The sequence below is a fragment of the Dendrobates tinctorius genome, unplaced genomic scaffold, assembly GCF_039654945.1.
Source record: "Dendrobates tinctorius isolate UK_male_01 unplaced genomic scaffold, ASM3965494v1 ptg000232l, whole genome shotgun sequence".
NCBI classification, from domain to species: Eukaryota; Metazoa; Chordata; class Amphibia; order Anura; family Dendrobatidae; genus Dendrobates; species Dendrobates tinctorius.
In genome coordinates, this window is record NW_027361899.1 from 5556822 (window position 1) to 5570474 (window position 13653).

The 13653-nt window shown below is 42.8% G+C and overlaps 1 protein-coding gene across 2 annotated transcripts in view; it reads right to left on the bottom strand.

Annotated features, from left to right (window-relative positions):
• BTBD9 (BTB domain containing 9) overlaps window positions 1-13653 on the bottom strand; it is a 119761-nt gene that overhangs the window by 12152 nt on the left and 93956 nt on the right. For both annotated transcript variants that reach the window (XM_073556276.1, XM_073556277.1), the window contains exon 9: window positions 11665-11772. In XM_073556276.1, the coding sequence (XP_073412377.1) occupies window positions 11665-11772 (108 nt within the window). The remainder of the gene's footprint in view (window positions 1-11664; window positions 11773-13653) is intronic.

The window sequence follows — 13653 nt, forward strand, 5'->3', positions numbered from 1 at the left end:
CTTTCGGAATTTTTGACAGTACAATTCTGCAGAATCACGACCCTGGCTCAATGCCAGCAGGGTCTTTTCAGCCTGATCAATGGCATTAGGTTCGTCATACAACAACCCCAAAGCCTGAAAGAATGCGTTCACATTAGTCAGAATAGGATCATCTGGTTTCAAGGAAAACGCCCAATCCTGGGGATCGCCACGCAGCAAAGAGATGACAATTTTAACCTGCTGCGCGGAGCTCCCTGACGAGTTAGGCTTCAAGGCAAAAAATAATTTACAATTATTTTTGAAATTCAAAAATTTAGACCGATCCCCAAAAAATACGTCAGGTGTAGGAATCTTTGGTTCAGCAGCATGTGAATGAGCAAGGTAGGCGGAAATTCCCCGCACTTCCGCACCGAGCTGCTCCACACGATCAGACAATTGCTTTATCTCCATTGAGAGAAAAAAAAATAAAAAATTCCCCCTATGGCCTCAGAGATATAGAGGAAAAAATATACACACTTTTTTTTTTTTTTTTACAATTCTTTCCTGCTATTGAGTACCCTAGGATCTGCGGTATAGCGGGTGATTCTGTTATGAGCGAGTCACCGTAGGAGGCAAAAGCAGAAATACAAGCTAAGTCCAGAAAACCAGAGAAGTTGGCAACTATCAGATTGCAGACCCCTGAACCTATCAACACAACTAGCAGTAGCCGTGGGGGGTTCCTACGATGCTCTAGACCCCTCGATCACAGCCGGAGAATTACATAGGCCTAAAGAAAGAAAGGGGAAATCTAAACTGCCCCAGAGCAGACCTCAAAGCAATAGGCAGCCCCCAACATATAATGACGGTGAAGCAAGATGAAAATACTAACACAGACAGACAGATAGGCTGAGCAAAGACGGGGCCCAAAACTACCTAGATAGGAAAGGACAGGAAGGCTGCTGTCTGCAATCTGCCAAAACCCTATCAAAGACATAAGCCAACAAGCTGATATGAAAAAGGCCCTGAAGCAGCTAGGCTTCAAAAACTAAATCAGCACTCAGGTATTTTCAGAAGACAGAGCTAAATGAATTCAGCACACCCCAGCAGGGAATGGCAGAAATCCAGAAAAACAAAGCAAAACAAAGTCAAAGCACCAAAGTAAAAGGCCGAGCAGCAAACTTAGCTTTAGAGGAGCAGGAATTCAGACTGGTCTCCAAGGATCCCACAGAGAAATCACCCGCAGGGCAGAAGGGCGTCGGCAGCCTTATATCCAGTCAGTAACTCCACTCAGCCAGTCATCATCATCAGCCTCAGGTGTTTGATAATCAGGCTCACTACCTTTCTTTACCAGAAGAGGGAGTTCCTCGGGCCTCAGTAATGAAGGGGAAAATGAACTCACAACAGGCAGTATTATAGTAGATATATTCTTGTACATAGGGGCAGTATTATAGTAGATATATTCTTGTACATAGGGGGCAGTATTATAGTAAATATATTCTTGTACATAGGGGGCAGTATTATAGTAGTTATATTCTTGTACATAGGGGCAGTATTATAGCAGATATATTCTTGTACATAGGGAGCAGTATTATAGTAGTTATAATCTTGTACATAGGGGCAGTATTATAGTAGTTATATTCATGTACATAGGGGCAGTATTAGAGTAGTTATATTCTTGTATATAGGGGCAGTATTACAGTAGTTATATTCTTGTACATAGGGGCAGTATTATAGTAGTTATAATCTTGTACATAAGGGCAGTATTATAGTAGTTATATTTTGTACATAGGGGGAAGTATTATAGTAATTATATTCCTGTACATAGGGGAAGTATTATAGTAGTTATATTCTTGTACATAGGAGCAGTATTATAGTAGTTATATTCTTGTACATACGGGGCAGAATTATAGTAGCTAAATTCTTGTACATAGGGGCAGTATTATAGTAGTTATATTCTTGTACATAGGGGGCAGTATTATAGTAGTTATATTCATGTACATAGGGGCAGTATTAGAGTAGTTATATTCTTGTATATAGGGGCAGTATTACAGTAGTTATATTCTTGTACATAGGGGCAGTATTATAGTAGTTATATTCTTGTACATAGGAGCAGTATTATAGTAGTTATATTCTTGTACATAAGGACAGTAATATAGTAGTTATAATCTTGTACATAAGGGCAGTATTATAGTAGTTATATTCTTGTACATAGGAGCAGTATTATAGTAGTTATATTCTTGTACATAAGGACAGTAATATAGTAGTTATAATCTTGTACATAAGGGCAGTATTATAGTAGTTATATTCTTGTACATAGGAGCAGTATTATAGTAAATTCTTGTACATAGGGGCAGTATTATAGTAGTTATATTCTTGTACATAGGGGGCAGTATTATAGTAGTTATATTCTTATACATAGGAGCAGTATTATAGTAGTTATATTCTTGTACATAGGAGCAGTATTATAGTAGTTATATTCTTGTACATAGGGGGCAGTATTATTGTAGTAATATTCCTGTACATAGGAGCAGTATTATAGTAGTTATATTCTTGTATATAGGGGCAGTATTATAGTAGTTATATTCCTGTACATAGGAGCAGTATTATAGTAGTTATATTCATGTATATAGGGGCAGTATTATAGTAGTTATATTCTTGTACATAGGGGGCAGTATTATTGTAGTAATATTCCTGTACATAGGGGCAGTATTATAGTAGTTATATTCTTGTACATAAGAGCAGTATTATAGTAGTTATATTCTTGTACATAGGGGCAGTATTATAGTAGTTATATTCTTGTACATAGGAGCAGTATTATAGTAGTTATATTCTTGTACATGGGAGCAGTATTATAGTAGTTATATTCTTGTACATTGGAGGCAGTATTATAGTAGTTATATTCTTGTACATAGGGGCAGTATTATAGTAGTTATATTCTTGTACATAGGGGGCAGTATTATTGTAGCAATATTCCTGTACATAGGGGCAGTATTATAGTAGTTATATTCTTGTACATAGGAGCAGTATTATAGTAGTTATATTCTTGTACATAGGGGCAGTATTATAGTAGTTATATTCCTGTACATAGCGGCAGTATTATAGTAGTTATATTCTTGTACATAGGGGGCAGTATTATAGTAGTTATATTCTTGTATATAGGGGCAGTATTAGAGTAGTTATATTCTTGTACATAGGAGCAGTATTATAGTAGTTATATTCTTGTACATAGGGGGCAGTATTATAGTAGTTATATTCTTGTACATAGGGGCAGTATTATAGTAGTTATATTCCTGTACATAGCGGCAGTATTATAGTAGTTATATTCTTGTACATAGGGGCAGTATTATAGTAGTTATATTCTTGTACATAGGAGCAGTATTATAGTAGTAATATTCTTGTACATAGGGGGCAGTATTATAGTAGTTATATTCTTGTACATAGGGGCAGTATTATAGTAGTTATATTCTTGTACATAGGGGCAGTATTATAGTAGTTATATTCTTGTACATAGGAGCAGTATTATAGTAGTTATATTCTTGTACATAGGGGCAGTATTATAGTAGTTATATTCCTGTACATAGCGGCAGTATTATAGTAGTTATATTCTTGTACATAGGAGCAGTATTATAGTAGTTATATTCTTGTACATAGGGGCAGTATTATAGTAGTTATATTCCTGTACATAGCGGCAGTATTATAGTAGTTATATTCTTGTACATAGGAGCAGTATTATAGTAGTTATATTCTTGTACATAGGGGCAGTATTATAGTAGTTATATTCTTGTACATAGGGGCAGTATTATAGTAGTTATATTCCTGTACATAGCGGCAGTATTATAGTAGTTATATTCTTGTACATAGGAGCAGTATTATAGTAGTTATATTCTTGTACATAGGGGCAGTATTATAGTAGTTATATTCTTGTACATAGGGGCAGTATTATAGTAGTTATATTCTTGTACATAGGGGCAGTATTATAGTAGTTATATTCTTGTATATAGGGGCAGTATTAGAGTATGTCAGAATATGCTGGTAGCGTAATAGATTATGTAAGTGACAATCTTCAGAATATGAGCGTTTATAATTCAAGGTTTCGCTGTAAGACGCAGATACAAGTTTCAGGTAAACCAATTCCCTGGAGGAAAAATATTCCATTAAATGTAATAATTCTTCTCCAATACAACAGAAACCGACTGCCAAGTGCCGACTGTGTAACAGCGACCAAAGAAAGTGCGTCCTCATTACCGCATAATACCGGGGAGCGGAGAGGATTCTAAGACTCTGTCAGAAAATTTCAGCGGCTCTCGAGGATATTTGTGATAGGAGAGAGAACAATAGTAATAGAGATTGACTATGAGTAGCCGGCGGCGGTGGGTGAGAGCGGCGCGCTGTGCAGTAGACGCTCGCTGCTCTTCTGTACCATCCAGAAAAGAGATTCACACACAATGAGCCGCGAACAGACACCAAAATGCAAACAATCTCAGATCCAATATACAGCGGAGAACACAGGCTCAATATCCGGCGCGCCATTGTACTGTCACCCATGACACATCCACAGTTCGTAGCTGACACTCACAAAGACAAAACAACACAAAGCACTGTCATGACAGAGAAGCAATGCACAATGGGCCCCGCTCCTCCAACAATAAAGGGACACACTGTGCCACCATGAAAGCCACAATATCCACTGCATTATGTACCGGCTTATTACTAAATGTACTGAGCAGAGGAGTAATCCAGAGAAGAGCCAGAGAGAGGGGAAAAAGAATAGAGAACGACTAAAAGAGGATATCTATCCATTCATAAATAAAGCAAAATCGGCAGCTCAAAAATATACTGCCCCCTACTGTAATACCGTTCCTATGTAAAATAATATAACTACTATAATACTGCTCCTATGTACAAGAACATAACTACTATAATACTGCTCCCTATGTACAAGAATATAACTACTATAATACTGCCCCTATGTACAAGAATATAACTACTATAATACTGCCCCTATGTACAAGAATATAACTACTATAATACTGCCCCTATGTACAAGAATATAACTACTATAATACTGCTCCTATGTACAAGAATATAACTACTATAATACTGCTCCTATGTACAAGAATATAACTACTATAATACTGCTCCTATGTACAAGAACATAACTACTATAATACTGCTCCCTATGTACAAGAATATAACTACTATAATACTGCCCCTATGTACAAGAATATAACTACTATAATACTGCCCCTATGTACAAGAATATAACTACTATAATACTGCCCCTATGTACAAGAATATAACTACTATAATACTGCTCCTATGTACAAGAATATAACTACTATAATACTGCCCCTATGTACAAGAATATAACTACTATAATACTGCCCCTATGTACAAGAATATAACTACTATAATACTGCTCCTATGTACAAGAATATAACTACTATAATACTGCCCCTATGCACAAGAATATAACTACTATAATACTGCTCCTATGTACAAGAATATAACTACTATAATACTGCTCCTATGTACAAGAATATAACTACTATAATACTGCTCCTATGTACAAGAATATAACTACTATAATACTGCCCCTATGCACAAGAATATAACTACTATAATACTGCTCCTATGTACAAGAATATAACTACTATAATATTGCCCCTATGTACAAGAATATAACTACTATAATACTGCCCCTATGTACAAGAATATAACTACTATAATACTGCCCCTATATACAAGAATATAACTACTATAATACTGCTCCTATGTACAAGAATATAACTACTATAATACTGCTCCTATGTACAAGAATATAACTACTATAATACTGCCCCTATGTACAAGAATATAACTACTATAATACTGCTCCTATGTACAAGAATATAACTACTATAATACTGCCCCTATGTACAAGAATATAACTACTATAATACTGCCCCTATATACAAGAATATAACTACTATAATACTGCCCCTATGTACAAGAATATAACTACTATAATACTGCTCCTATGTACAAGAATATAACTACTATAATACTGCCCCTTATGTACAAGAATATAACTGCTATAATACTGCTCCTATGTACAAGAATATAACTGCTATAATACTGCCCCCATGTACAAGAATATAACTACTATAATACTGCTCCTATGTACAAGAATATAACTACTATAATACTGCCCCCATGTACAAGAATATAACTGCTATAATACTGCCCCCATGTACAAGAATATAACTACTATAATACTGCTCCTATGTACAAGAATATAACTACTATAATACTGCTCCTATGTACAAGAATATAACTACTGTAATACTGCCCCTATGTACAAGAATATAACTACTATAATACTGCCACTATGTACAAGAATATAACTACTATAATACTGCTCCTATGTACAAGAATATAACTACTATAATACTGACCCCTATGTACAAGAATATAACTACTATAATACTGCTCCTATGTACAAGAATATAACTACTATAATACTGCTCCTATGTACAAGAATATAACTACTATAATACTGCTCCTATGTACAAGAATATAACTACTATAATACTGCTCCTATGTACAAGAATATAACTACTATAATACTGCCACTATGTACAAGAATATAACTACTATAATACTGCTCCTATGTACAAGAATATAACTACTATAATACTGCTCCCTATGTACAAGAATATAACTACTATAATACTGCTCCCTATGTACAAGAATATAACTACTATAATACTGCTCCTATGTACAAGAATATAACTACTATAATACTGCCCCTATGTACAAGAATATAACTACTATAATACTGCTCCTATGTACAAGAATATAACTACTATAATACTGCCACTATGTACAAGAATATAACTACTATAATACTGCTCCTATGTACAAGAATATAACTACTATAATACTGACCCCTATGTACAAGAATATAACTACTATAATACTGCTCCTATGTACAAGAATATAACTACTATAATACTGCTCCTATGTACAAGAATATAACTACTATAATACTGCTCCTATGTACAAGAATATAACTACTATAATACTGCCCCTATGTACAAGAATATAACTACTATAATACTGCTCCTATGTACAAGAATATAACTACTATAATACTGCCCCTATGTACAAGAATATAACTACTATAATACTGCCCCTATGTACAAGAATATAACTACTATAATACTGCCCCTATGTACAAGAATATAACTACTATAATACTGCTCCTATGTACAAGAATATAACTACTATAATACTGCTCCTATGTACAAGAATATAACTACTATAATACTGCCCCTATGTACAAGAATATAACTACTATAATACTGCTCCCTATGTACAAGAATATAACTACCATAATACTGCTCCTATGTACAAGAATATAACTACTATAATACTGCCCCTATGTACAAGAATATAACTACTATAATACTGCTCCTATGTACAAGAATATAACTACTATAATACTGCTCCTATGTACAAGAATATAACTACTATAATACTGCTCCTATGTACAAGAATATAACTACTATAATACTGCTCCTATGTACAAGAATATAACTACTATAATACTGCCTCTATGTACAAGAATATAACTACTATAATACTGCCCCTATGTACAAGAATATAACTACTATAATACTGCCTCTATGTACAAGAATATAACTACTATAATACTGCCCCTATGTACAAGAATATAACTACTATAATACTGCTCCTATGTACAAGAATATAACTACTATAATACTGCCCCTATGTACAAGAATATAACTACTATAATACTGCTCCCTATGTACAAGAATATAACTACTATAATACTGCTCCCTATGTACAAGAATATAACTACCATAATACTGCTCCTATGTACAAGAATATAACTACTATAATACTGCTCCCTATGTACAAGAATATAACTACTATAATACTGCTCCTATGTACAAGAATATAACTACTATAATACTGCTCCTATGTACAAGAATATAACTACTATAATACTGCCCCTATGTACAAGAATATAACTACTATAATACTGCTCCCTATGTACAAGAATATAACTACCATAATACTGCTCCTATGTACAAGAATATAACTACTATAATACTGCTCCCTATGTACAAGAATATAACTACTATAATACTGCTCCTATGTACAAGAATATAACTACTATAATACTGCTCCTATGTACAAGAATATAACTACTATAATACTGCTCCTATGTACAAGAATATAACTACTATAATACTGCCCCTATGTACAAGAATATAACTACTATAATACTGCCCCCACGTAGAGTAATATATTATAGTAGATTATTGGATAAATATGACATATGACTCCCTTTACCCCGGACATTTCAGATACATTTATTGTATCTGCAGTGAGATAATGAAGTAATTAGACTTTATAATGAGGAATTCTTTATTTAGCAGCTGGATCGTGACGTTGTCTTTGGCTCAGTCTCCATCTCTCGCCATCTCGGGATGTGCAGTCGCTGACAATCACTTATCGTATGTGATCATTAATCACAGCATTTCCATATGTCACAAGGATCGGCCACGTCTCCCCTCAGTCCGGGCTCAGGGGGTTTTCCCCTCTGCTTCCCTTCCAGTACTCGCTGTTAGTAGACTAGAATAACCATCTTTACAGCCAGATCTGACAACGTGTGGCAGATGTCACAACAGTGGCGGCATTTTGTCCTGTAAGCGGCAGTACCTGCAGATTTGTGACTCCGCAGCTCTCCGGGACGGTGCCTTACAATGGAGGCTGTTACTTGCTACAAGGGACAGGTTACCAGACGAAATGGCCGGGTGTAATCACCGCATGCCGCAGCAGCCGGGTGTAATCACCGCAAGCCGGAGCGGCCGGGTGTAATCACCGCACGCCGGAGCAGCTGGGTGTAATCACCGCACGCCGGAGCAGCCGAGTGTAATCACCGCAAGCCGGAGCGGCCGAGTGTAATCACCGCAAGCCGGAGCGGCCGGGTGTAATCATCGCACGCCGGAGCTGCGGGGTGTAATCACTGCACGCCGGAGCAGCCGGGTGTAATCACTGCACGCCGGAGCAGCCGGGTGTAATCACTGCACGCCGGAGCAGTCGGGTGTAATCACTGCACGCCGGAGCAGCCGGGTGTAATCACCGCACGCCAGAGCAGCTGGGTGTAATCACCGCAAGCCGGAGCAGCCGGGTGTAATCACCGCAAGCCGGAGCAGCGGGGTGTAATCATCGCACGCCGGAGCAGCCGGGTGTAATCACCGCATGCCGGAGCGGCCAGAGTAATCACCGCATGCCGGAGCGGCCGGGTGTAATCACCGCAAGCCGGAGCAGCGGGGTGTAATCATCGCACGCCGGAGCAGCCGGGTGTAATCACCGCATGCCGGAGCGGCCAGAGTAATCACCGCATGCCGGAGCGGCCGGGTGTAACCACCGCATGCCGGAGCAGCGGGGTGTAATCACCGCATGCCGGAGCAGCAGGGTGTAATCACCGCATGCCGGAGCAGCGGGGTGTAATCACTGCCCGCCGGGTGTAATCACCGCACGCCGGGGCGGCCAGGTGTAATTACCGCACGCCGGAGCGGCCGGGTGTAATCACCGCACGCCGGGTGTAATCACCACACGCCGGGGCGGCCAGGTGTAATTACCGCACGCCGGAGCAGCCAGGTGTAATCACTGCACGCCGGGTGTAATCACCGCACGCCGGGGCGGCCAGGTGTAATTACCGCACGCCGGAGCGGCCGGGTGTAATCACCGCACGCCGGGTGTAATCACCGCACGCCGGGGCGGCCAGGTGTAATTACCGCACGCCGGAGCAGCCAGGTGTAATCACTGCACGCCGGGTGTAATCACCGCACGCCGGGGCGGCCAGGTGTAATTACCGCACGCCGGAGCGGCCGGGTGTAATCACCGCACGCCGGGTGTAATCACCACACGCCGGGGCGGCCAGGTGTAATTACCGCACGCCGGAGCAGCCAGGTGTAATCACTGCACGCCGGGTGTAATCACCGCACGCCGGGGCGGCCAGGTGTAATTACCGCACGCCGGAGCGGCCGGGTGTAATCACCGCACGCCGGGTGTAATCACCGCACGCCGGGGCGGCCAGGTGTAATTACCGCACGCCGGAGCAGCCAGGTGTAATCACTGCACGCCGGGTGTAATCACCGCACGCCGGGGCGGCCAGGTGTAATTACCGCACGCCGGAGCAGCCGGGTGTAATCACTGCACGCCGGGTGTAATCACCGCACGCCGGGGCGGCCAGGTGTAATCACCGCACGCCGGAGCGGCCAGAGTAATCACCGCACACCTCTGAATATTTACAGTTCAGACAGTTTGTTTTTATAACAGACATTAGCGGCGAAGGAGAAAAAAAATCTGCGTTTGCCCTTTAAGAAGAAGAAAAGGAAAAGACGTCTTAACTGTCATCACAGGTGAAGGCGAAGAATACATCTCTGCTCGACATTTAAAGGGATGACAGCGACATTGGCGCGGGTCACTAATTGGCTTCTATTAAGGAGTTAGAGAGCCGGTAATGAACGGCGTGACGGCTTCCGCGGCTGACGCAGGACAGGACGGGCTGTCCGGGAGAGAAGTGTTCACACCGGTGCTGGTTACAGTAGAGAGCCAAATAACATGTTTCCACGTCCGCCCGCGGCTTGACGAGCGGCCTAACTCTGTCATGGCAGCGTCAGCCGGAATCCATCACATCCGGTGTAACCTTTATCAGCTGGGGCTGGAATTAGACGCTGTCTAATAGGCGCTAAGTGCAGCCGGGGCACCGGGGCCAAGAGCGCTGAGAGGTACATGACACCTGTGAGAGCCGAACTGGGCGAAAAGGCCGAACGTGTCACCTGACAGCGCCACGGCCAACAGGACATGCTCCGAAAATCTAAAATCATCAGCAAATCGGACAGAGGCGATGAGGGGATGTTACTGCGCTGCTGGCGGCTGCTCGGAATCGAGACATGAGGATCACCGGACCCCAGGACTCTCAAAGGGTCGGATCCCCAACATGGAGCCCTACATACTGGGCATGAGCTGGGTGCGCCCCTTTAATTCAATGCGGTATATAAAAGCACAAACGTTTCCTGAACATAATAATGAAATGAAGAGTAATAATAACACAAAGATTAACCCCTTCTCATCTATATCTCTAAGTCAAGGAGCAGATGAGTATGTACGGAGTGGTTGCCAATGTATGGAGCGGGTGCGCATGTATGGAGCGGGTATGCATGTATTGCGCGGGTGCTATGTATGGCGCGGGTGCTATGTATGGAGCGGGTGCGCATGCATGGAGCGGGTATGCAAGTATGGAGCGGGTATGCAAGTATGGAGCGGGTATGCACGTATGGAGCGGGTATGCACGTATGGAGCGGGCTGAGGAGCCGTGTTAGCCCAACCTCAGATGGCCGTACTCCATGGTCTGTACACGAACAGCAATGCTGCCAGGACTGACCCATCCTGCACCTCCAGCCGTACCGGGACATATAAGGCTGGAAGTTCAGGTCCAGAGCCCTGGGGTCAGTTTTTATACAGACCACAGACACCTGCACAGCAGCTATCATGGCCATGATCCTAGGTTCAAGTTCAAAGGAACTAATAAATAAGAAAAAACTGCGCAGTAACCGAGCAATGCTGCCGTCCGTTCTGGGGGGAGACAACCGACAGCGGTAATGCGCAGTTTTGGAGGATTACCTGCAGGGAACCTTCTTGCGGTCGGCCACCATCGTCCACTGCTGCTGGTTTGTCGACACCTCGATGTAGTAGCTGTAACTTCGGTCGTCACAATCCCACAGTAACAATCTATGGAATAACGGTGGAGGCTGGTTAGTCAGTGTGTGGCCATATTACATAGTGTTCTTACGTGACACCATCACATTATATCAGATTCTCTCCTGTCCGCGGACGGCTGATCGGAGCCGTCTGAGTATTAGCTCTTGTGTTCACGGCGCCATCGCTGTAGGATCAGGATCAGCGTAGCAGCAGATGTGGACGGCGATGATTTCTGCAGCGCTCGGGAGCAGTGGACCCGATAATGCAAAGAGTTATCGGAAAGCGAGAAGAAATCAGTGATTCTGCTTGTAAACATTGGGGGATTTTCTGACAACCTATTCCCCTGGTTAAAGTGTATGGTGACAGATACTGTGGACTCCAGTACCTGCCCATATAACCGTCCCTGTCCCTACTCCGAGCACATCAGCATCTATGGAGGAGGATGGCCAGACATCAGGACTAAGAACCCCGGCTGTACCAGGTCAGGAGGGTGTGAGCTGCGCAGAAGTCCATGTAAAGCGCTGCCAGGACCTCAACACACATTACAGGACATGTACAACCCTGCCAGGACCTCAGCACATGTTATAGAACATGTACAGCCCTGCCAGGACCTCAGCACATGTTATAGGACATGTACAGCCCTGCCAGGACCTCAACACACATTACAGGACATGTACAACCCTGCCAGGACCTCAGCACACGTTATAGAACATGTACAGCCCTGCCAGGACCTCAGCACATGTTATAGGACATGTACAGCCCTGCCAGGACCTCAGCACACGTTATAGGACATGTACAGTCCTGCCAGGACCTCAGCACACGTCATAGGACATGTACAGCCCTGCCAGGACCTTAGCACACGTCATAAGACATGTAGAGCCCTGCCTGGACCTCAGCACACGTTATAGGACATGTACAGTCCTGCCAGGACCTCAGCACACGTCATAGGACATGTACAGCCCTGCCAGGACCTCGGCACACATCATAGGACATGTACAGCCCTGCCAGGACCTCAGCACACGTTATAGGACATGTACAGCCCTGCCAGGACCTCAGCACACGTCATAGGACATGTACAGCCCTGCCAGGACCTTAGCACACGTCATAAGACATGTAGAGCCCTGCCTGGACCTCAGCACACGTTATAGGACATGTACAGTCCTGCCAGGACCTCAGCACACGTCATAGGACATGTACAGCCCTGCCAGGACCTCAGCACACGTTATAGGACATGTACAGTCCTGCCAGGACCTCAGCACACGTCATAGGACATGTACAGCCCTGCCAGGACCTTAGCACACGTCATAAGACATGTAGAGCCCTGCCTGGACCTCAGCACACGTTATAGGACATGTACAGTCCTGCCAGGACCTCAGCACACGTCATAGGACATGTACAGCCCTGCCAGGACCTTGGCACACGTCATAGGACATGTACAGCCCTGCCAGGACCTTAGCACACGTTATAGGACATGGACAGCCCTGCCAGGACCTCAGCACACGTCATAAGACATGTACAGCCCTGCCAGGACCTTAGCACACGTCATAAGACATGTAGAGCCCTGCCAGGACCTCAGCACACGTCATAGGACATGTACAGCCCTGCCAGGACCTCAGCACACGTTATAGGACATGTACAGCCCTGCCAGGACCTCAGCACACGTTATAGGACATGTACAGTCCTGCCAGGACCTCAGCACACGTCATAGGACATGTACAGCCCTGCCAGGACCTCAGCACACTGCTGATACCTCCGACAAACACCTCCTGTAGCGCTGTCGCCTTTTATAGCCGTCCTACAAGTGGCAGCTCCTGCTACACCGGCGTCGTCTATTACACCATAATCTCCAACAAAACCGCTGCAGCCTAAAACACCACCACCTAATACCGTGTATACAGGTAGTCTCTACAA